Source organism: Ambystoma mexicanum, chromosome 5q, assembly GCF_040938575.1.
Source record: "Ambystoma mexicanum isolate Mex_15411 chromosome 5q, UKY_AmexF1_1, whole genome shotgun sequence".
Lineage (NCBI taxonomy): Eukaryota > Metazoa > Chordata > Amphibia > Caudata > Ambystomatidae > Ambystoma > Ambystoma mexicanum.
Genome location: NC_090933.1, coordinates 905,449,639 through 905,475,003, shown reverse-complemented (window position 1 = coordinate 905,475,003; position 25,365 = coordinate 905,449,639). Strand labels below are relative to the sequence as shown.

Sequence of the window (25,365 nt, the reverse complement as noted above, 5' to 3'; positions counted from 1 at the left end):
GTACACAATGGGCCTCATTACGGGTCCGGAGGTTACCCTGGCGGTGCTACTGGCAGGTTGCCGCCGGACCCATAATAATTTACCAGCGCCTGACTTCCCGGTGCCACCGGGCTATTACAGGTCTGGCAGCCGGGAAGTCAGGCGCCGGTACATTTGTTAATCCCCATTCCCATAGAGTCCGATTGGACTCTATGGGAGTGGGGACACAGGAGCACCGGCAATGTTAAGAAGGGTGCCGGTGCTCCCCTGACAAGTCTTCCTACCGTGGCCGCTGTGCCCAGCAGGGTCAGACCGGTTGGGCACAGCGGCTCCGGCAGACAGACTTATAGTTTCAGAAACAAGGGTGCCAGTGAGCTTGCCGGCACCCTTGTTTACGGGCCAGCAAACATGTAATGAGGCCCAATGTCTATTTGTAATTTAAGGAGGTCAAATTTCAGAGAGCATGTTGGTAAAACCTGCATAATCTATGGTAGGTGAGGCAATACATTTATTTTAATTGTGTTAATTCTACTCAATCATGAAATAGATTGTATTTTCAATTCCATAAAGTCCCTTAAAGCTCACCATAGATGATGTTATAAGGACCTTTAAACGCAGGGTTATTGTTGAATCCTAGGAGGCAAATATATTTGTTTGCATATTAAAAGACTTTGTGTAATTCACCATAATCCACTGTGGTTACTTTTGTACTGTTATCTGTGTCCTACTAGACTCTCTCCCACTCTCTTGGTCCCACCCACTGTGGTTACTGTTGTTCTGTTATTTGTGTCCCACTAAGCTCTCTCCCACTCTCTTGGTCCCACCCACTGTGGTTTCTGTTGTTCTGTTATTTGTGTCCCACTAAGCTCACTCCCACTCTCTTGGTCCCACCCACTGTGGTTTCTGTTGTTCTGTTATTTGTGTCCCACTAAGCTCTCTCCCACTCTCTTGGTCCCACCCACTGTGGTTTCTGTTGTTCTGTTATTTGTGTCCCACTAAGCTCACTCCCACTCTCTTGGTCCCACCCACTGTGGTTTCTGTTGTTCTGCTATTTGTGTCCCACTAAGCTCTCTCCCACTCTCTTGGTCCCACCCACTGTGGTTTCTGTTGTTCTGTTATTTGTGTCCCACTAAGCTCACTCCCACTCTCTTGGTCCCACCCACTGTGGTTTCTGTTGTACAGTTTCTGTGTCCCAATAGGCTCTCACCCACTCTCTAGGTTTCAATGATAAACTGAACCATAAAGCCAGTGCTTTCTATTCGGCCCTCAACGAAATGCACTTCACCCAACATGTTAATTCATCCACTCACTCTAAGGGAAGAACACTGGGCTGGATCCTAACTTTAAACATCAACCTATCTATCGAATCCATTACATAAATCAATTGGTCGGACCACTTTCTAATTAGTTTCATTTTAATGACGCAAAGTACTCTGGGCGTACCTACACCCACACCATGCCCCATTGTAATGAGAAATACCCGCAATCTCAAGGCAGACAGCCTCATCCCCACTCTAACGGATTCCCTAAAGACCTATCTACCTATCTACCTTCAAACACCAACTCCCCCAACATTGCCTCCATCTACCATAATTGCCTCAAGTCCAACATTGATACAGTTGCACCACTCAAGACCAAAATACCCCGTTCTTCCAAGTGAACCAACTTCTGGTTTAACGAAGAACTTACGGTACTCCGGCGCAACAAAAGAGGGCTGGAACACCTACACAAAAAGGCCCTGTCCACCACCTGCAAATGCATTCTTAGCAGCTAATAAAACCTACAAAACAGCTGTCATGACTCATAAAGCCAACTCACTTAACACACGCATAAAGAACACCTCCTCCAACTCCAAAGTACTATTCTCCACTCTCAGAGAATTAGAAGCTCCCATCCCTTCCACCATCCCCACCAACTCTAGCAAAGCCTGCTGCACGACCATCCCGAACGCACCAGCCTCCAACATTCTCACAAGCCAAAACAAAATACTAGTCAAAAGGAATCTTTTGGCCACATAAAGCTTACCACCATTAGCACCAGACACTGACACAGTTAAAATTGCTACACAATTCAAATTCTCTATGGTCTCCCAAGACCAGGTCCTAAATACCATCTCCACCTTAAAATCATCTAATTGCAAAGGCGATAGCTTCCCTGCACACCTAGTCAAACTGTGTGCGCCCACGCTGACACCCATTATCACCAACTTCATTAATGCCTCCTTCAACACCAACTCTGTCCCTGCCAGCATTATAGAACCATAGATCACTCCATTCCTCAAAAAGCCTTCTCTGGTACCCACCATACCCACCAACTACCGCCCTATAACCACTGTGCCCTTCATGCTAATTATAGTCGATAAAAAAGCTTACTCACAAGTCCAACACTATCTAGAAAGCAACCACCTACTAGGAGCCAGACAATCTGGTTTCCAGCCCCTCCCTAAGAGATTTGGGGAATCTTTGCATCCTCCTCTTACTCGACTCCTCAGCCGCATTTGATTTGGTGGACCATGACAAACTATGTAAGGCGCTAGCCAAAAACTTTAACTTCTCCTCCGAAGCCACCCTTTGGGTCAAATCTTTTCTAGCAGATCATACCTCAAGAGTATCTATTGGTAATGAGGCCACTGATCCAATTCCAGTACTCCTAGGGGTCCCCCAAGGCTCTTGCCTGTCACCTACTCTGTACAACGCATATACAAAACTTAATTTTGCACCCCTCAATGCCATGGGTATCATATACACGAACTTCGCCAACAGCACCCAGATCCTCATCCCCATCATGGGAAACCATGATCTAGACAAAACCACCATTAACAAGGTGTATGCCATTATCCAAAATTGGATGGCCTCCAACAGTTTATATCTTAACGATGAAAAAATGGAGATCATCATAGTAGGCTCCCCTTTCAGAATAAAATCTCTACACGCTGGCTATTCAACCATCACCATTGATGGAACACCCATCCCAGTTCTCAAGCAAGTCAAAACTCTGGTCGTTCACTTGGACTCTAACCTCACATTGACTAAACACATCAGCGTCCTCTCATCCTCTACTGCCTACACAGCAAAACATATTGCACTCTGTCATCAATTGCTTACCCCTCAAAACTGCCTCACCATAGCCCAAGCCCTCATACTATCTAAATTAAATTACTGTAACATCCTCCTCCTAGGAACCAGAAGCACACATTTATCCAAACTGCAACTGCTGCAGAACAAAGCCTTACGAGCAGCCTTCGGATTGAAAAGAAAGGAACATATATCCCATATCAGGAGGAAAGTTCACTGGCTACCCATCCAAGCCAGAATCCTTTTCAAAATGCTTTGTGTCACCCACAAATGCGTCACTAAGGTAGCCCCCCGCCCCACCTCAACAACTCTATTTCTCAAAAAAAGGTCTTCCAGAATTCCAGAACCCTAAGATCTGACACTAATACTCAGATATTCGTCCCAAGGTTCAAGAGCTCTAGGGCAGGGGGTGGCGGGCAGCTTCCCAGTAGCAGCACCCAAGATCTGGAACTCCCTCCCCATCCACATTAGAAACAAGCTTTCTCACCAGCACTTCAAGAGCCTCATTAAAACTTGTCTCTTTAACACATTTTAACATGCAACGTGGAATATGTCTTGAATATAGCACTGCCTACATAGTAACATTGTACTGTTCTTTTTACCTGCCTGCACAACCCACTTGCAACCCACATGTAATTATGTGTACTGGCTCTAATCTAACGTCAAGTATGTCTATAATGCAATGTAACTACTTTGTAACCATATAAGTAAGGTCCCTTGTAACCTATGCCGTGATACCTCTGGGTTTGGGGCGCATACCAAATGCTATAAATAAAATAAATAAATAAAATAAATTGACTTGTAGCGTCCCATAGAATTCAATGGCCTGGGCGAGTATGAAAGTCACTGCTTTGGATACCTTCTTGCTTGTAGAACCAGCAGGATGGAAGCACATAACATCACCACTACACAGTTAAACAAAAAACATCATCTCTGCACCGACCTTCGAACAGGAGGTAGGGATGATGCAATTCAGATGTCTCCATCATTAAGCAAGGTAACATGCTGCATGATTGCTTCACCCCAAACCTTGCTTCACTGGGACAATTTAGACCCATACAGGCTCATTTAAGAAAACTGTATTTTGCATAGAGTGGATCGAACTGTCTGTGCTTTTGTGCACTTGCTTCCCCTGAGGCCAATGTTCTTCATTTGCAAGTGCAAAAACGAGTGTTCAACCTGGCAAAAACCGAGTACCACGTTTTGCGGTTTGTAATGCAAATTAGTACTAGGTGGACGTGCATCCACGGGATACACTTAACGTGATTGGCTCATTTCCGAGCCATACCACGGTGTAATCCGTGGATGCACGTACGTGCCTGGGTTGGTTCCCGGCGGGGGCGTCGCAGCCCCTTAGCCAATGAGGAGGCTCGAAACGGGGCAATCCCCGCTCTGAGCCTCCCCATGGCTGGAGGCTTCCTTCGTCCCCCGCCAGGGACTCAGCTAAGTTTTTTTCCCTCCACCTCCCCCCCAGCAAACTATCCCCTCCATGCCCTCCCAACCCCACTTACCTTCTTTTATCGGGAGAGAACGCGCTGGGAACACTTCTGTTCCCAGCGTGTCCGCTCCCGATGGCCGCAATGGAAAGAGAAAATTGACTATGTTTTCACTTTCCCGGCGGCCATTTTATTTGACTTTTTTCTTTCAAGAGTATCTATTGGTAATGAGGCCACTGATCCAATTCCAGTACTCCTAGGGGTCCCCCAAGGCTCTTGCCTGTCACCTACTCTGTACAACGCATACACAAAACTTAATTTTGCACCCCTCAATGCCATGGGTATCATATACACGAATGCCATTAGTACCCCGGTCTAACGGGCCGGTGTACGAATGGCAATAAGCCCCTCGATGGCGGGCCAATACCACCCAATGTAATGCCCCCGGAGCCTTGTTAACTATGGGCCCCGGGAGCATTACCTGGGGCGGTATTGGGCCGCCGTCTCATGGCTTATTGCCACAGCACGTGAAGGCCTCCCAGAAATGTACGCGTGCGGTCGGCATTTACACTGGATTCCTATGTATTTCATCTGCTTTTAGCAGGTCATTAAAACAGATGGATTCTGCAGGAATCCATTGTTTTTCAGCCCGCATGGAATGCCATGCAAGTGGAAAACCTATGGTTTCTTTCAGGCAGGGTGGCAAAGAGTAGCCGAAATGGTGACCCTGGCTCATCTCGACCCCCCTCCCCCCACCCACCCACTCTGACTCAATAAATAGCACTCAGAGGACTTAAAACGTGAGACCACTAAGAGTTTTATTTCCTCCAGTCTTTCCACTCTTTTGGACAGGAATTCACCTGGTCTCCATAACCTTACGTAGGGAACACTTGGAACTGGTGGGGGTGTCCCCACAGGAAAGCACATCGAATTGATGATTTATTTTTACTGGTGATTTCTATCTGCTTTTAATGATGGAATTCTCCACCTTCTTAGCACCAGAGTAAGGATCGAACCCATGCTGTATGGTACCATCACATTCCCAGCACGAGCACATTGTCCCAGAATTATACTCCCAAGCTGCCAGCTCGTGTTGGTCATGCCAGGGAGTGCCAGGTGTTCAAGTAATCAATCAATCCACATGAGAAATGTGATTTCTATTTTTTTTAATACTTATTTCACTGAAATTTGTTACAGAGGATGACTAAGCAACAGGAAGCGGGGCAATGCTGTGTGCAACAAGTAAGACATGTATACATAATAATCCATTAAAACATATACAAATATAAGTAACAGATCTAAACACCTAAGGAAGGGATGAGCAAATCATACATCCAGATTAAACCAGAGCAAGGGTATCTCCTGCTACATGAAGAAAAAGCCCAAACGCTGCCTACTTACACTCTGTACAGCACTCTGCTGCGCTCGAGCTAGGTCCACTCTTTAAACAATAAAATAAAAAAGGCTTCTTGTGCTTGGAAACTGAAGCAGGGATGGAGCGAGATGCAATGTTGGCAGTCTACTCCGGAACTTTGGCACGCCCCACACGAGAAGATGTTTGATTTAAGGTGTGAGCTTTGCATACAAGTCGAATATTGGACTTTCTTGCGGCTAGTTACTCAGCATCCTCCCAGAGATTAAGTGTTTTGGCAGAGTAACTTGGTTTCTGCACAGAAAGCTCCTTGTATGTGAGGCAGTCCAGTTTAAACAGGACGTGCTCGTCTATGTGGAGCAAATGAAGTGTACCGAGATTATTTTTCTACCACAGTGAAACAGGTAGCGATGTGACAAGACCCCATTGACAAGAGAGACATTTTAGGTAACCCTACCATTAGAGATGGGGCAGCCCGTCCATAATACGCGATGAGGTGTCGACCGCACGGGTCTTGGCCCCCTCTCACCCATTATGGAGGAGACAGCCCAGTGAAATACGAGCACTCCCTCAGCTGTTTTTATTCAGCTGAGGGAGTGCTCTTTACTGTCAAAGGAAACAGTTTCCCTCTGGCAGTTACAGTTCCCTAGTCGTGCAAGCTCCATGCAAGGCTGGGGGCGTTTTACTTCCCCAGCCTTGCATCGCTCATTGGAAATGCTGGCTGGGGAACTGCATGTATGTATGTGCAAGGGGCGCTCCTGCGTGAAGAGCTAATAGCGCCATGGCTACCTCCAAACTCGTAATGACCCCCAGAGAGTGCTTGCTGTGTGTAGGTTGATTAAAATGTATGTGTTTGTATGTTCATTTATTTATTATTTAAATATGTGTATGGATGCATGTATGCTTGTGTTATGAGTTAGTGCATGATGGGTGCACGTGTAAATGAGACAGCGAGTGCTTGATTTGTGTATAGTGAGTGTGTGTGTGTGTGTGTGTGTGTGTGTTTGTTTGTTTGTGCTGGTCCAAGCTGATTTTGGTGAGTGGGGGTAGGAGGTTTGTGCAACATTTTAAAAATGCCTTTGTCGCACAATTCCCCCCTCCGCCACCGGCCAAGATCAGCTCTCTGTCTGAGGTGCTGTGGGGCCCAGGGGACAGGGATGCTATTTTTTTCTGGACATCTAAGATAGATGTCTAGTAAAAAAATACCATACCTGCATCCCTGCCTCCCCCAGCTCCTTGCATACACACATAATCACTTTGATTGTGTGTGTGTGTTTGCCGCTGTGGGGCCCAGTGGACAGGGATGGTATTTCTATGATATATGTCCATTACGAAATATCATCCCGCCCCCTGAACTCCTAGTGCATAGCATACACACATAACCATATTGATTGTGTGCATGTGAGGAGCTTGGGACACAGGGGACAGGTGTGCCATTTTCTTTACAGGACATCTATGACAGATGTCCAGTAAATAAAACATGCCTGACCCCAGTGCCCCCAGCACCTAACATACACACAATCACATTTGTTGTGTGCTTGTGAGGCACTGGGGCACAGGGGGCAGGCATGGCATTTCTTACTGTGTATGCCCAGTGAAGAATGCCTGCCCAGTCCGCTGGGATTCCTAGCACCTCACATGCAATGTCAAGCCTGACCCCTGAGCGCCCCAGCACCTCGCATGTACACACAATTGATTATCTGTGCATGTGAGGCACTGGAGGGCAATGAGGAAAGGAATGCCATTTATTAATGGGCATCTGATAGATACCCAGTAAAAAATAACAGAACTGGACCCTTCAGCACCTCGCACACACACAATTAATGTGTGCCTGTGGGGCACTTGGGGACTCAGGGGGTGGACATGGCAGTTTTTCCTTGGCATCTATGCCCAATAAAAAAATGCCATGGCTGCGCCATGGAACCCCAAGCTCCTGACACACATCTGCCCCCTGGACCTTTCATCACCTCACAATCACACATAATCACATTCATCATTAATATGATTATGTATGAGTGCAAGGCGCTGGCGCACCATGAAGCAGGCATGGCATTTTTCACTGGGCATGGTTGATAAAGCAAGCATGATAAGTGTTATTATGTAGATTGACTTGCATTTTAATGCAGCCAGTTTAGCCATTTCTTATTGTGGTATGACATTTTATATTGGGCAGCTTTGACAGTGCACGCATGATAAGTGGTGTTTGTTACGCTCACCTGTTCTCCACAGGGGCGCCGAACGGGACTGGCAGGTCTGCTGTTAGATGGCTCACGTGTCTTCTGTGTATCTGTGCCCCCACGATGGTGCGCCTAAAGGGTTAAATGAAGCGTTACCCAACTGTGAGGCGGAAGACCCACACCCGCCTCCCGTGGTCTTCTGAAAGCCCTTATGCTATGTCTCACCTTTGCTTTAAGGATGGCAGGCTCTCCGTCCTGCAGCAGTATGCAGGGGCGCGTAGAGTTCTAGGATCCAGTTACTCCACTGATCCTGTCGAGTCTCAGACAACATTGACTCAATGAGTAAGTCTTTACCATTAATATGGTTAGCCAAAGAGTTCAAATTGCTCAGGATTTCCCTTTGTTGTCTTTCCTTTGTTGGTTTCTTTCTGATCTGAAAGTTCGTAGAACGCAGAGTTGTTTTTCAAAGAAAAGGTAAGTTCGCACCAGCGTTCCGTGATAAGTCTGTATATGCGTTATGACTCTTCTGTGCGACTGACCTGCTGCTCTCTTATTTTGCAGGTGCTGCAGGACCGCATGATGAAGATCAGCGGATCGCTAGTAGGAGCGGCCTTCAGGTGAGTATGTCGCTGAGTTAACTGTTTCAAATGGTTTTTTTTCCCAATATGCGCTAACCTGACATTTCTTCTTGCATCCGACAGGTGCGGCGACTCCGGAGTGGTGGGCGAACGATGGAAGCGGTCGCGGGATGGAGGTTCGTTGGTCCGCCGGGAAGAGCAGCTCTCAGGTAGGTATGAACGATGCGCTGGGTAGTGATGCGGATCCTTGGTCAGCGCTGCTAACCTAATGTCTTTTCTTCCTTTGCAGGTTGCTCGAGAAGAAACTGGGCTGGCGTTGTAGCTGACTGGCCTGAAGGTAACAGACACGGTGAGCGTTACACTGCAGGAGTTCAGAATAACGCAAAGCGTGTTCTGTATTAAAGGCGTGGTTTATATAGTCTTCAGAAAAGTAGTCCTCAGGTAAAGTAGTCCCAGCAACCACACCCAAGTAAATAGTTCCCTAGGCAAGTAGTCCCTTCAGCCTGCCTCATATTGGCCCACACGTGCTTTACCTTGTTTGAAACTTGCCATGTTAGTAATGGCAGCATGAGCCTGGCGCCAAAGGCGCCAGGACCAAGTCCAGGAGGCCCCTGAGAGAGTCTTTGGGGCCTTAAAGGCCCTCATGGAATTCGAAGACCTGGGCAGGTTGGTCTGCACCTGATGTGTGGGGATATGGACCGTGATAGCACTCCCCCTAAAGGCCCTTCCCAAGGTGATTTGTCTCGCTGGTCCAGGTTTGGTTGGGTAATTTCGATGGAACCGGTTAACTAGGCGAGGTGCATGAACATGGTCACTAGGCTCCCATGACCTTTCTTAGGGACCATAGCCTTTCCAGTCAACTAGATAGAAAAGTTTTGATTTGACCCACTTTGCGTCCAGAATGTCTTTTACTCGAATTCCGGTTCACCATCTACCAAAATAGGTCTTGGTGGTTTTGTTATCCTGGTTCCTGGTTGTACATGTTTCAACAGGGAAATGTGGACTACCGGGTGGACTCTCATGTTTGGAGGTAACTCCAGTTTAACTGCTACTGGGTTGATGATGGCATTGATGGTATACGGTCCCAAATACCTGGGGTTGGACATGTGGGTTTCTTTTAGTGGTATATGTCGGGAGGCTTACCAAACCTCATCTCCAATCTGATATTTAGGAGCTTCACTCCTATGTTGATCTGCATATTTCTTGTATCTTTCTTTAGCTTGTTTCAAACGGTCTGTTGCTCTCTTGAAGGCTTGGGTAATGGTAGAGTGTAGACTGCCTACGGCAGGCATTTCCAAATGTTGAGGTGGGTCGAGTTCTGAAGTTCGTGGATGTATTCCATACATTGTATAGAACGGGGTTTGCCCCATGACGGAATGCAAAGAGTTATAGTAGGCATACTCGGTGATCCATAAAATGTCCTTCCAATTGCCTTCAGTTTGATGCAACAAGCATTTTAGGTATTGCTCTAAAGTCTGGTTGGTTCTCTCGGTTTGACCATCCGTTTGGGGATGGTGGCTGGTTGAAAGTCTGACATCAATTTGGGCCAACTGACAACATTTTCTCCAAAACTGTGAAATAAACTGATTACCCCGATCCGAGACTAAGACGGAGGGAAATCTGTGTATCCGGACAATTTGTTCTAGGAATTCCTTTGCCAAAATTGAAGCGGAGGGCAAGCCTTTTAACAGAATGAAATGGGCCATTTTTGAAAATAAGTCTACCACCACTAATATGGTGTTGTAGCCGTTGCAGGGAGGAAGGTCAGTGATAAAATCAAGGAATAACGTATGCCAGGGTGTAGGAGGTATGTCCAAAGGCTGTAATAGACCAGGTGGTTTCTTTTTTTGGGCCTTTTTCTGCGCACAAACGCCACAAGATAGTACAAATTGTCTGATATCTTTTCGCTTGTTGGCCACCAAAAATGTCTCTTGATTTTGGCTTCAGTTTTTGCAATTCCAGGGTGGCCTTCCATAAATGACTCGTGATAATTTGAGATAACCTGTCTTTGCAGTTCCTTACTAGGTAAGTACAGGGGTCCTTGGAAATAAGGTAAGTGTTCAATAATAGAATGATGGTTGCTTTTGGTCGACCACTCTTGTAAGGCCTCAGAATTAAAGAGGTGCGAGATTTCCTTGTGGATGTCGTCCAGAGTTAGTTAAGTGATGATTCCAAGGATTCTCCCCTCTGGGATGATGGGCACGGGGCCCGGACTTGAGTATGCCTCTTCCGTCCCTATACGGGACAGTGCATCAGCCTTGCCGTTTCGGCAACCGGGTCGGTACGTAATCACGAAATCATATTCTGCACAAAATAAAGCCCATCAGAGCTGGCGGGAGGACTGGGCCTTGGCTGACTTGAGGTACTGTGGATTTCGGTGATCAGTAATCACAGAGATGGTGTGCCTGGCCCCAAGGAGGTAATGTCGCCACGCTTTGAATGCTGCCTTGATGGCCCGAAGCTCCTTGTCGGTTATAGCATAGTACAGTTCTGGCGCCATGAACTTTCGTGACCAAAAGGCCACTGGATGAAGTTGACTCGTTTCAGGGTCCTTCTGAGAAAGAACTGCCCCCCTTGCCAAGCTGGACGCATCGGTTTCCACCACGTAGGGGAGGTCTGGGCGTGGATGTTTTAAAACTGGAGCTGAGGTGAATTTCTTTTCCAAGTCTTGGAAGGCCTTTTCAGCTTCGTCAGACCACTGAAAACGTTTGTTCTTTCGTAACAAGGATGTGATGGGGTGTACAAAATGCGAAAAACCTGGAATGAATCTGTGATAGAAGTTTGCGAATCCAAGCAGGAGTTTGGAGAGGGCCATTTGAGGATAGCATCCACTTTCCGCGAATCCATCCGCACTCCACCTGGCGTTAAAACGAACCCAAGAAACTCGACCTCTGTAACATGGAAATAACATTTCTCTAATTTAGCATACAGCTTGTGTTGCTGAAGTTTCTCTAGTACGGCACAAACGTGTTTTACGTGTTCCTGTTCGGAGGCCGATTACACAAGGATATAGTCAATATATATGACCAAACAAATGTGTGATAGTCGATACAAGCTCTTAGGTCCCCCTCCTTTTTTGGGACGAAGAATAAGGGGGAGGCGGCCGGGGATTTGGATGGACGAATAAAGCTGTTAGCCAGATATTGATCTAAGTATTGCTTTAGATGAAGATTTTCGGGTTCCGTGAGGGCGTAAATTCTGCTGCATGGGATCTGAGCTCCAGGTATTAAGTCAATCTGACAATCATATGGCCTATGAGGTGGTAGCGTGTTGGCTTGGTCTTTCTGAAAAACGTCCTGAAAATCCTGGTATTCCGGGGGTATCTGAGTTGCTGGACCCATGATTGTTGCGATTGCCTTCGGCAATGATTTTTCTGGATAGCAGGTATGAGCACATTCTAGGAAGGTTAACCTCTTGCCACGCCAGTCTATGCAAGGATTATGCGTTTCTAACCACGGCATTCCCAGAATTACTTGAAATTGCGGGGCCTTGATTAAGTCGAACACAATGTTTTCTCGATGCCAGTCTTGGCACAACAGGGTCATCTCCTTCGTCGAGTGTGTTACAGGACCTGACGAAATCTCTGTTCCATCGATGGTGGTGACCAAATCGGTTGTTGCTTTTTGAGACAGAGAAAGGCACATCCTTGATGCCAATTCTTGATCCATGTAGTTACCTATAGCTCCACTGTCGATGTAAGCCCTAAATGTGTGCATATGAGACGGGTGCTGGTGACTAATAAAGATTATTGGTAAGGCTAGATGCAAGGTCTGGGATTCCTTCTTCTCTCTCCACAAGCGGACCTCTACGCTTGCTGGGTGGGGTCGTTTTCTGGCTCTGGTTCGACACTGACCTTGTCGGCAACCCCGACTGCCTTCTTGGGAGGTTTCACAGGACAGTCTCGAAGAAAGTGACCGGCCATTCCGCAATATAGGCACAGTTGTTGTTGCCTCCTCTTCTCTCTCTCAGACTTGGATAACGGTCCTCAAACCCCTCTGATTTGCAAGGGTTCCGAAGTGTCTGAACTCTTGGGGGTGCTGTCTTTCGGACGCACAAACACTCGATTCTCAAATTTAGCTCAGTCAGCCTTCCGGTTCTGCAACCTGTGGTCTAACTGCACCACAAGGTCTATGTATTCCGAACAGTCTCGGGGAGGATTCACGACTTAGGCCAAGACGTCCTTCAGTTCGCCTCTCAACCCCCCATGAAATATGGTAGTCCTTTTGTCTTCTGGCCAACCGGTCTCTACCACTAATCTATTGAAAGTTGCAATATAAGTTAACAAGTCTTGGTTCCCTTGGTGGAGTGACAGAAATTCGTTATCCAAGGCCTGGCCTTGGGAGTGCCGAGCAAACAGCTTTTCCATATTCTGCTGAAACCCTTGGAAGTCTCGGAGGAGAGGATCATCCTGATTAACTATTGGTATTGACCAGTCTGCTGCGCTGCCGCTGAGGTATGAAAGCACAAAGGCCACCTTGGATTGATCGTTTGGGAAGGCCCCTGGCCGATATACGAAGTGTAGACAGCACTGGTTCATAAAGACCGCAAACCGCTTGGGGTCTCCCGCAAAGCGTTCTGGTGGAGCTAAGGGTATGGCTCCTGGAAGGACCACCTGTACTGAATTGCATGACTGAGTAGGGATTGATCCCCCCATCGCGGGTAGCGGCGTATTACCAGCCTGGGCTTGGAGTAGTTGACTGGCAAGGTCATCGGTGCGCTCTTTTGCCACAATGAGTTCCCTTCTTAGAGCATTAGTCTCTTGCCGAGCCGAATGCACCTCTGCTCTGAGTTCCCCCAGAAGCTGGGCTAGTTGATCTGTCTCAGAGGTTTCCATGGCGCCCAGGTAGAAGTTTTTGTAAGGTTTTGCATTCTGTTACGCTCACCTGTTCTCCACAGGGGCGCCGAACGGGACTGGCAGGTCTGCTGTTAGATGGCTCACGTGTCTTCTGTGTATCTGTGCCCCCACGATGGTGTGCCTAAAGGGTTAAATGAAGCGTTACCCAACTGTGAGGCGGAAGACCCACACCCGCCTCCCGTGGTCTTCTGAAAGCCCTTATGCTATGTCTCACCTTTGCTTTAAGGATGGCAGGCTCTCTGTCCTGCAGCAGTATGCAGGGGCGCATAGAGTTCTAGGATCCAGTTACTTCACTGATCCTGTCGAGTCTCAGACAACGTTGACTCAATGAGTAAGTCTTTACCATTAATATGGTTAGCCAAAGAGTTCAAATTGCTCAGGTTTTCCCTTTGTTGTCTTTCCTTTGTAGGTTTCTTTCTGATGCGAAAGTTCGTAGAACATAGAGTTGTTTTCCAAGAAAAGGTAAGTTCGCACCAGCGTTCCGTGATAAGTCTGTATATGAGCTATGACTCTTCTGTGCGACTGACCTGCTGCTCTCTTATTTTGCAGGTGCTGTAGGACCGCGTGACAAAGATCAGCAGATCGCTAGTAGGAGCGGCCTTCAGGTGAGTATGTCGCTGAGTTAACTGTTTCAAATGGTTTTTTCCCCAATATGCGCTAACCTGATGTTTCTTCTTGCGTCCGACAGGTGCGGCGACTCCGGAGTGTTGGGCGAACGATGGAAGCGGTGACGGGATGGAGGTTTGTCGGTTCGCGGGGAAGAGCAGCTCTCAGGTAGGTACGAACGATGCGCTGGGTAGTGATGTGGATCCTTGGTCAGCGCGGCTAACCTGATGTCTTTTCTTCCTTTTCAGGTTGCTCGAGAAGAAACTGGGCTGCCGTTGTAGCTGACTGGCCTGAAGGTAACAGACACGGTGAGCGTTACGCTGCAGGAGTGCAGAATAACGCGAAGCGTGTTCTGTATTAAAGGCGTGTTTTATATAGTCTTCAGAAAAGTAGTCCCCAGGTAAAGTAGTCCCAGCAACCACACCCAAGTAAATAGTTCCCTAGGCAAGTAGTCCCTTCAGCCTGCCTCAGATTGGCCCACACGTGCTTTACCTTGTTTGAAACTTGCCATGTTGGTAATGGCAGCATGAGCCTGGCGCCAACGGCGCCAGGACCAAGTCCAGGAGGCCTCTGAGAGAGTCTTTGGGGCCTTAAAGGTCCTCATGGAAGTCGAAGTCCTGGGCAGGTTGGTCTGCACCTGATGTGTGGGGATATGGACCGTGACAGCGTTGTTCTCTCTGTGGCATGACATTTTGGATTGGACATCTTTGTTAAAGCAAGCATGATAGGTGTTAATATTTAGCTAGACTGGCCCATCAATGCAGCCTATCTAGCCATGTTTTATTGTGGTATGACATTTTGTATCTCTTGTAAAGCAAGCATGATAAGTGTTATTTCAAAGCAAGACTGGAATCTTTTATGCAACCAGTCTAGCCATTTCTTATTGCTGTATGACATTTCTGTATTGGCATCTTTGATAAAGCAAGCATGATAAGTGCTATTATGTAGCTCGACTGTCAGTTTGGACATGATTTCATACTTTGCATTCATTTTTAATGGTAAAGCCAGCTGGAGTATGTTCTTACGTGGGGGTACTGCCATATATTGGGAGAACAAACAAGAACATGTTTTCTTATAGTAGCATTACTGGCATTATGCACAAAGCAAATATGAGTATGTTCTTAAATGGGAATACTCAGGTATATTGGTGCAGTCAGCATGGAAATGTATGGGAACAGACAGTGTGAAAAAGTTTTAAACTGGCACATATTGTGCAAAAATGCATCATGAAAATGTGTTGGAGAAATGCTCCTGTGCACTGTTGGTGACTTGCATCTATTGGATTTTTTCGAGTTACCCTACAAAACCAATTGCAAACTGTTTGGCTTTTTACCCAATTTTTCTAAAATGTGGGTTCTGAAATGCACCATTTTAACCCATTATTTAAAAATAATTCTCGGGGGACAACCCCTCCCGAAACCCCACTTTGTTGGTGTGGACTCCCTCGCTATGCTCGGCATATCTGGGACATATATTTACGCCGCTCCAGTTAGAAAAATTCACCCGCCGCCACTGCATTAGAGAGATACATTCTTCTACAGCCTGGCCTCAGTTCAATATTAAGAAGTCATCTATTGAGTGCTGCTGTCTACCTGTCTCTCGTTTATTCCCAACAGTTTGTGGGCAACTTCTTGGCAATTGCTCCGAGCAATGTATGGAGGAGAGTTGGGATTCTATTAATGGCAGATAGATGATAATTACGCAACTTAACTCACTTCGTCATTCACCAGCAGTATGAAGCGCACAACAGAATTACAGTAAACAACCCTTCCTCGCATCTTAAGCCCCATAAGTGACCCCTGCATCTCAGCCAATCTCTATGAAGATGGTCCCCTGATCCCCGCAACTTAGCCAATCTCTATGAAGATGGTCCTCTGACCCCTGCATCTCAGCCAATCTCTATGAAGATGGTCCCCCGATCCCCGCAACTCAGCCAATCTCTATGAAGATGGTCCTCTGACCCCTGCATCCCAGCCAATCTCTATGAAGATGGTCCGATAAACTCTATGTCCTCACACAGCTCCAACTCTTTTCCCCTCTGCTCTTGACACAAACCTCATCAGAGCCGCTGCGCCCAAGAGACACCTCTCTCCTGGCGACCAACTGCTGCCTAGCAACCAGAACTGATGCTGTGAGTAAACGTCTGAGGGAGCCTTACGTAAAAGAAACCAGGGCGGATCCATTAATAGAATCCCGACTCTCTTTCCTAAAAAAACTAGGAGAAATCGAAATTCTGTGGCATGGCACAGTCACTTCCCAGTATGCAAATTCAAAGCCTTGCAATAAACACACTAACAGCATGAACAATAGGCGCACACTGGAATGTATAAAAACACCTGCTCGGGTACCAATATTCAGCCCTGAGAATATCCAAGCCAGAAGGACTTAGATGCCATGGGACGCCAAGCCGAGCGAGCCCCAACAATGGACACGCTACCCTCTGCCAAAACCATAACCCAGCAAACCCATCTAGCCAGGATAGGGGAGGAAACAGGACAATGGAGTTTCAAGAGGGAAATGAATAATGGACTGTGAGACATTCTCAGACCTGCTCTTCAGCACTCATGTGCTTTTAGACCTACCTTACGCATAAAGAAGGCATCCTGGTAAGGGCAGGAAATTCCAGAAGCCTTGAGTTACGCCTAGCCCTGCGAGTGATTCTAAAACCAACCCTAAGGAGAGTAAAAGAATCTACCAGATAGATCCAAGGCCCTGACGTCAGAAACCCTAGAAAATGAAACCAATCGCATCAACATGAATAGTTTGGCTCACAATTCCTGCAATGAAAAGGCCTCATGTTGCCACCACCGCTTAAACATTGACAGAACCATATGGGGGTCTTAAGGGTATGAGTATCTAGGCTTTGGGGAACTATTGACTGAAATTCCTTTCAGTAAACAGCACAGTAGAGGATGAGCTCCCACCGTCCACCCTTCCACGAGTCGATGAGTGGAAGAGATAGCCGATCAACACAGATTCCCTGTGCGCTAAGCAGAGGCAGAATGAGAATGAAGGATATTTAACACCTGGCTCGTTGCACGGGATATGCACCCTCTCCACTTCGCCGGCAAACCCAAGCAGTCGAGATGGCCAGATAGCCCTACTGAGTGCTCTTGGTCCAGGTCTTACAGATGAATTTAGGAGCTGTTCACAAAATACCTGTAGAGGTCCCTCTGCGGCAGTGATACACTAAGCCATCAGGTGAAGGGAACCTGTGATAATTAGGAGACGTAGTTCTCCAAGGTGCCTGATGATGCCACAGGAAACCATATCTGGCTGCCCAACGCAGTGCGATCAGCACAATGCGCCACCACCACAGCTTCTGCACATGCAAAGTCCAGGCAATCATCACGAAGGGAGGAAAAGCAGAACGTGGGATGCGCGCCCAAACCTGATCAAAAGCATCTGTTGTCACTGCAAATGGAGCTATTATCCAGCTGTTAAACTGGGAAAACTGATAGTGGATTCTGGCTGCAAAACGATCCATGTGAAACGGAGTGCAGATTCTCTGCAGACCCAGAAACAATCTTTGAAGCGTCTAGCTGCTACCATGGAGATGATGGGAGTTCCAGTCCCCCACCAGGTTGCCTATCCTACGCAGGTATCAGCTTGAAGCTTATTCTTAAATTCGAGGCTAAAATCTCAAAATGTAACCGCCAGATCTGAAAGATTGTGGGATTTCATAACACCCAGTCTGTTGATGATATGATATGATAGGTTATTTATAACACGCCTAACACCCAGAGGTTCCGGGGATTGAACCTCTGTTGCTCTGTGTCATCTTGCTTCCAAGGCAAGCACGTTGCCATGAGGCAACTCACTTCAATGTTGTGGATTTGTAAATGCCTTTTTCTCAGTGCCCCTTTACCCAGACCCCCAGTACCTCAGAGCCTTTAATCCACCACACAAAGACAAGAGTTTGTTGCCAGTATCAAACCAATATCTCTAAACAATTGATGCGGCACAAGGACTCCCTCAGAAACCAAGCCACCCAGTCCAACCCAAACCACACATGGCTCCACTACCTGAGAACCAAAGATCATCGATACATAGTTTCGCATTGCTAGCCAGTAAAAAGTAATTTCCCCTGCTCTCTGCGTGCTTCCAGGCGATATCCAATGCTCGTGGAGTCCTACCTCTAGTGTGGAAGAGTTTGCGGTCAGGAAAAGAACATCGGACGGTACAAAAAGGCCCAGAACAATCGCACACACACCACTGTCGCGAAGAGCAGTGCTGGTGAGCCCACAAAATTCACCTTGAAAAGTGAAGCAAAAAGGGCTACAGTAAATGCAGCGAGTGAAACCATGTTAATAATCAAGTCAATCAAATAGCCAACAAAAGAGCAGGGAAGGTATTACATGAGCGAGCATGCATCTCCTGGAGTAGTGAGAAAAGAGGCGGAGCTACAGGAGGCCACAGGCTATATGGGACTCTCTTGTTTCAGATGCAGTGGCCACTTGGGCGCTCCTAGTGTGAGAAAGGGGTCATTTTCTTTATATTTTGCACTTCTTACTGCGGATGAATGAAGGAGAGCTTTAAGTTTCATAACAGGAAGTCTCCGTGCTATGCCACAGAATCGCCCTCAGTCCAATAGAACCCTGTTTCTCTGTGTGTCTGAATGTTATCAATAATTTACACCACAGAGGGAAACACCGATTTTCAATATTACACCAAAGACACAAGCATGACACTAAGTTCAAGTGGACTCAAACGCCAAAGGGCAATATTTTATGAAAAATATTTTGAATCTATATTGCAAAGCTTTGACATTAAAGAAACACAAAACATTTGTGAATTGACCATTCTGTCACATACAAAGTAAAACATCAATGGGCCTCATTACGAGGTTGGAGGTAGCCATAGCGCCATGTCTGCCTCCAAAACCCTTCCGACTGCGGCCTGGTGAATGGAGTAATTACCGGTCCATTCCGAGGTCGGTGGGACCGGTAATACCCCATTCACCAGGGCCATTCCCCATTCCCATTTGAGCCCCCATAGGGCTCAATGGGAAGGGGGAAGGCGGCAATAACGGTACCGCAAATTGCAGTACTGTTATTGACCCCGGTGTCCCTTTGTGGGTCCCGTCCTTAACGCCTGCAAAAACCAGGCGTTAAGGAAGGACCCGCAAAGGGAACTCGTAGTAGGGCGGTAAGGGATTACCGGCACCGGTGTCCTTACCGGTGCCGGTAATCCCATACCGCCCACCTTGTAATGAGGCTCAATGACTTAATTAACATATTAAAAAGCACATCAAATGACGCCTAATTCTGGAAACATTTTATGGCATCACTGAATGTGAAAAAACATGCAATGTGCAAACCCTTATGTAAAGTGCAAAGTGCAAAAATCTAACGATAATCACTCTGTACATTCATTATATACAGTTTTACACACGTATAAACTATCTGTAGTAATACATGCATGTCGTAGAAGGAGCCACTCGCCTCGATTTTCTATTAATATTCGATCATCACCATGATAAACATGCTTTGTGCAAAATTGCGCTGCTTCAGGATCACCAGTGTCTTGTGGAACACAATTAAATGTTGAACACAGGTTTTTTATTATAATTAAACAAATTAACGCAATTTGCAGTTGACCAACCCGTAATTAGTCATTTAAAATTAAATTCATTTTTAAAAAGTGTGCCGCTCTCGCTGTACAAATGAAATATCAAAAAACGAATGAATATAAACGCAACTGCAATGTACTCTGCCAAGTACTCAAATAATATGAAGTTTCATTGCATAATTACTGTACAATCGCTGTCTGAAGACTAGCTCAACAACCCCAAGGCCACTAGAGATGTTCCCCACTTTCCATCGACATTGCGACCCCATCTCTCTTATCTGCAGGGGAGCAGAGATACCATGTTCCATCGCATCATGCCGGCAGCCTTGAACCCGCTGCACCCAGGTGACCTACAACCTCTGGCAGTGGTTGGCCATATGGTACTAGAAGGTGTACTTGTTGCGCTCTCTCTACAGCTATGCCTGATGCACCTTGTTGCACTATGTGGTATTGATGTGAGATGATGATATGGCATTTATAACGCGCCTATAAACAAGTGTTTCAAGGCCCGACGAGGCACGGGAGGGGCAACAAAGGAAAGACAAGGACAACGATCTTACTAGGCCAGGTGATATTGTGATCGCGCAAGCGCAGGGGAGATGGGAGGGAAAGTGCAGAGAGGGGGCGGCAGTGCAATACATAGGGTCAACAGTACAACAAAAACAAATAGAACAAATAAAACAATAGGTAAAAAGGGCAGCCAGCTAGTGGCAAGTGCAGGCGTAAGTGCAGACATCAAGTGTCAAGTATCAAGAGCTGGTGGGGACTGTAGGGATACAGAAACAGCCCCCAAGTTCAGGAGTTGCCCAGGAGGCAGTGCAGGTGTGCCGCTGGTGGGGGAGGGGTCCTGGGCCCGAGATCAGAGGCCAGCCAGGTGACCAGTGCAGTTTCAGTCAGGAGTTCAGCAGGGGAGAGGAGGAGAGAAAGCAGAAGCAAAGAGGAAGGTCTTGAGGTGCTTCCGGAAAAGGTTCTCCTCAAGTTTGAGGGAGGCAGGGAGGCTGTTCCAGAGGGAGGCCCCAGCTGAAGAAAAAGATCTACCACCAACTCGTTGCATGGAGAAGCGATTGACCCTGAGGGAGTTGGAGGCAGATGAGTGAAGAGCTTGAGAAGGAAGATATTTAAGAAGAGAGAGTAGAAGCAAGTAGATTTAGAAATAGGCTGTTGCAGTAGTCCACCCTAGAGAGAACCAGAGCTCTGGAGACAGTGAGCTTCTGGGGGAAGGAGGGGAAAGGAAGAATACCTCTGAGGAGGTGCAGCTGGTAGTGTGACTTCTTAGAGACATCAGAGATGTGAGGAGAGAAGGAGAGTGTGGAGTCGAAGATGACCCCGAGGTTTTTAGCCTAACAGGTGGGAGAAGGAAGATGGCCAAGTGAGGCTGGCCAGAGAGTGACAGGAAAGGAGGGAGCATGTGTGCTGATGAGGAGAATCTCAGTCTTACTGGCATTAAGGCAGAGATCATTGGTGGCACACCACTCCTGGATAGCGGACAGACAGTCAGAGATGAGAGAAGAAGAAGAGGTGGCAGAAGGGAGCCTGTAAATGAGCTGAGTGTCGTCCGTATAGCACTGAACATTGAGGCAGAGAGCGGCAATGTGGTGGGCAAGAAGTGCCAGGTATTGGTTGAACAGCCAGGGAGAGAGGTTAGTCCCCTGGGGAACACCCAAGGTACAGCTAGAGATAGAGGAGAGGAAGGAACAAGTTGGACCTGGGAGGGTCGATTGGAGAGGAAAGAACTCGGCCAAGCCAGGGCCTGATTGGTGGTACCCAGGTTATCACAGAGACGGTTGAGCAGGGTGACATGGCTGACCATGTCAAAGGCAGAAGAGAGTTTATAATAAAATGAGGACACAGGTGGGATTGGAGTCAAGGTTGGAAAGCAGGTCTTCACGGATGTTCAGGAGAGCAGTTTCTGTGCTTCTGGCAGCTCTGAAGCCAGACTGGTGGACATGGAGACAACCAAGTGATTCAGTGTGAAGATTAAGCTGGGATATGGCCAGCTTGGCCAGCTTTTCCAGGAGCTTGCCCAGGAAAGGAGTGATGGAGAGTGGGTGGTAGTTAGCAGGGCAGCAGTGGTCGGCTGAGGGTTTCCTAAGAAGAGGGTCACAAAGAGTGCTTCAGAGGGGAAGGGAAGCTCACAGTGGCAAAGGAGTGGTTGCAGATGTCATCCAAAGCAGGAGCCAGGGTGTCAATGTGGTCCTTGATGGTTTTAGAGGAGCAGGGCAGAACCTGTTTTGACAAGACTTTCATAGATCATACTTGTCTAGAAACTTTGTCTGGGGAGAACAGGGGAAAGGCAAAGAAGGAGGGAGGAGAGGTGGCCACAGATGGGCAAGAGGAAGGGCGGGGAGAAGAGGAAGGAGGAGGAAAGGAAGAGCGAGAGGACAAGATGTCCTGAGTTTTAGAGATGAAATTAGAAGCCAGGGCTGTGCAGAGGGCCTGGGGTGGGACAGGAGAGGTATAGACTGCAGCAGGATTTGCTAGCTCCTTGCAGATTTTAAAGAGTTCGGCCTAGTTGTTGGATACTGCAGAGACATATGCCTGGATGAGGGCTCTCCTCTAGGTGCGGGCAGAGAGCCGGTATTGCCTTTGGAGCAGGCGGCAGGCCAGTTTGTCAGAGGATGTACAGGAAGCACGCCATTTCCTCTGAGCCACCCTGCACTTGCGTTTATGGGCGACAAGGTTTGAGTCATACCAGGAGTTGCACTTGGCTTTGGGCTTCAAGTGGCTCCTCATGACAGGGGCAAGGACATCAAGAGTATCAGATATAGAAGTGTGGAGCATGTAAAGGGCTGTATGAGGGCATGAGTCAGCCGAAGGGGAAGGGGGGTGAGAAAGTGGCAGCGAAAGCCTCAACTGACACACGCTTCATGGGTCGGATAACCGAGAAGGTAGGTGGCAATGCTGGAGTTGGCTTGGCCTGAGGGGTGGTGAGAGTGAGGCGGGAGGAAAGGAGAACGTGATCACTCCAGGAGAGAGGAGTGGTGAGAGGGATAGAAAGGAGAAGGTCTGTAGAGATCAGAACATCCAGAAGGCATGTGGTTGCGCGTGAGTGTGTGGAGCCGTATAATTGGATGCTGGATGTTGGGACCCCGAAGGAAACATGAAAACCAGAGGGCACAAGTATGCACACTGTCCCACTATATGGATGGGCTTTTGTGTACTTAGGCAATACATACTTGCGACGGAGTGCTACAAATTTCTCAATGGTGGAGGCTTCAAATGGACGTAGTACAAAGGGAGTGGTACTCCCTTGTCCCCTTTGCATGTCCCCTTTGCATGGGAATGCAAGCAACCCCAGCCTTTTTGGGACTAAGAAACCAAGCAGAACAGCACTGATGAGACTCAACAAGGTCTAGTTAGGCATGTCTGAGGATGTTGGTGTTTCCTTTGATGGTCGGGTTGTGATGACATGTAATCAAGGTCGCTTCACGCCACACCTCAATAATGAAGACATACACAGCCACAACGTGTCTGGGTTGCATGAGTTGGGTGCCGAGGTTCAGTCTGGACTAATCCCTTTCGGATCGTGCCAAGAATGACTGGCATACGTTTAGAACTTTACGTCATGGCACTGGCAGTCTAAGAATTGATGATGGCCAGAGCAATTCCCAGTGGTTATGATCCAGATGTAGTTTTCCACTCCTCAATTTTCAGTGTTTCTATGTGTAATTTTGCACAGAACAGATGGTCCACTGTTACAGAAGATGGAAATTAAGATTCTGGTACTGGCTGGTGATGTGAATCAGGTGTGTTTCGTGATCATAATATAATTGCATCAATTGGCATGCATAACAAGTAGTTTTACACCAAAGGCAGGCAGAGACACAGCCACAAAAGGAACCTGGCGAGGACTCACCCAGTGGAGTAGCCTGCAGGGCAGCATCCCTGCCAGCTCTTGGAGCGGTGCCCAGTTCACGCCTTGTGCTACGCTCGGCAGAGGCAGAGAGCTGCAGGGCGTGGGCGAAGGACAGAAGGACGATGCCTGGAAAGAGCAGCTTCATAGTGGAGACTTCTGATGCGCAAGAGCCAAGAAAAGGAGCAGCCAAGCTAAGGGAAAAAGAAAGAAGAGAGAACTGACCAGATGAACTAACAGCAAGACATCTGTAAGAGGCGTCTATTGACACAAGCAGGAAGGGACGGTGTCAGGGCCTTTCAATTTTTTCAGTTGAAAAGGGCCCCGGCGCTCTGTGGGTTATCCATCAGCTTCCCCATGCTGGCAGTCTTATAACACAGAAACATACCCCTTTAATTTGGACATTAAACGTGTGCAGTGCACATTTTACAGGCTGCCTTTGCTGCAACTCAGGTTATCACCTCCTTCTTGCAGTATGCAACAACCAGCGTTCTTATCACCTCATTACCTAGCACTCCTCTGCCAAAGAGGGATTAAAGGCTTTTCAGTTGACATTCAGTGTTTCAACTCCCTGTTGGCTGCCGCTCCGGTGATAATCGTCAGCTTTTAACCACCTTGCTGCATTCTCTTGATTTTATTATGGCGTTAATCCCCCGTTCCAGCCCTTGGAACGGAGGATTAACGCAATAGTAAAGTAACGGCACGGCAGCCCAAGTGATAGGATAGAGTGAAGCGAGAGCAGATAATGAGGGTTCCGGGTCTTACCCCCATTCCAGCCCTTGGAACGGGTGATTAAGGCTATTAGCATGCCGGTTTGACAAAGCGATAACCTGGGGTGGTAAAAAACAAAGTATTTTTTTTCGATCAACAGGGACGCTGCGTGTGTACCCTTGAACGAAGGAAAATACTTGTTCAAGATGGCCACCATGGAAGGAGAAGGCAGGGCTCTGTAGGGAGCCCCTCTTCCCTCTCCACAGCAGCCAGCGGGAGCCAGGGAAAAGGAGTGGTGGTGGCACTCGCCTGCCGCAGAAATAAGGTAAGTGGTGGGTGGGAGGATGAGAAAAAACAACAAAGGGACAAAGGGTTAGATGGTGGTGAGGGGAGCCGGATGTCAGGCGGTATGGAACGCAGGCTTTCACCAGCGGTTGAAGCCCGCGTTCCTAATCACCTGATTGGCTGGCTCCCCCCTCCAGCATGCCAATATATTTTAAGTACCTCACAAGTGCCTCAGAGAGTTTTCCTCAGCTGCAAGACAAGGAGGGGGACCCAAATAATGATGAATTGGCCCCCCACCAGTCCTGGCACATCTTCAGCCAACCCTGCAAAGAGAGCAGGGACAGGACCAATAAAACATTTGAAATTTAGGACCTCATCACAGCCTTGGTGGTATCCCAGCGGAAATTACGCAGGGATACCGCCAACACAAATAGCGTTACCGCAACTCAGTCCAGTGCTATTAGCGCCAGATTCCGAGTTGCAGTATGTCTGCAAATCCCCATTTTTTAAGCGTGCATAAGCCTGTATGGGGGTTTTCTGTGCTATTACCGCCAGCAGTAATAGCGCCAGAGATAATTGCGCCAAAAATGGGTGGAAATCTCCAACTTTCCACCCAAACTCGTGATCGGGCGGAGCAGTGATGCAGCGGTAATAGCGTTACCACTGCATTGTTGTCGCTCAGCCCAACCCCTGATGAGTCCCACAGTGTAGTGCCCTGACTCTCATGTCAGACACAGCCTTGTATTCAAGGGTCTATTTAAACAATGTGTCATCCGGCTTACCAGCTTCAGGGTTCGAAATTGAGATTTGAAGAGCAGGAGCTAAAACCAGCTCCTGGGTGTCGGGCATCACCCAGTAGGCAGGAGCT

At 47.6% G+C, this 25,365-nt stretch overlaps 1 protein-coding gene across 2 annotated transcripts in view; it reads right to left on the bottom strand.

Moving 5' to 3' along the window:
* MATN2 (matrilin 2) overlaps positions 1–25,365 on the bottom strand; it is a 606,908-nt gene that overhangs the window by 515,681 nt on the left and 65,862 nt on the right. For both annotated transcript variants that reach the window (XM_069621407.1, XM_069621408.1), the window contains exon 2: positions 23,505–23,695. In XM_069621407.1, coding sequence (XP_069477508.1) covers positions 23,505–23,649 — 145 coding nt within the window. In that variant the 5' untranslated portion in view covers positions 23,650–23,695. The remainder of the gene's footprint in view (positions 1–23,504; positions 23,696–25,365) is intronic.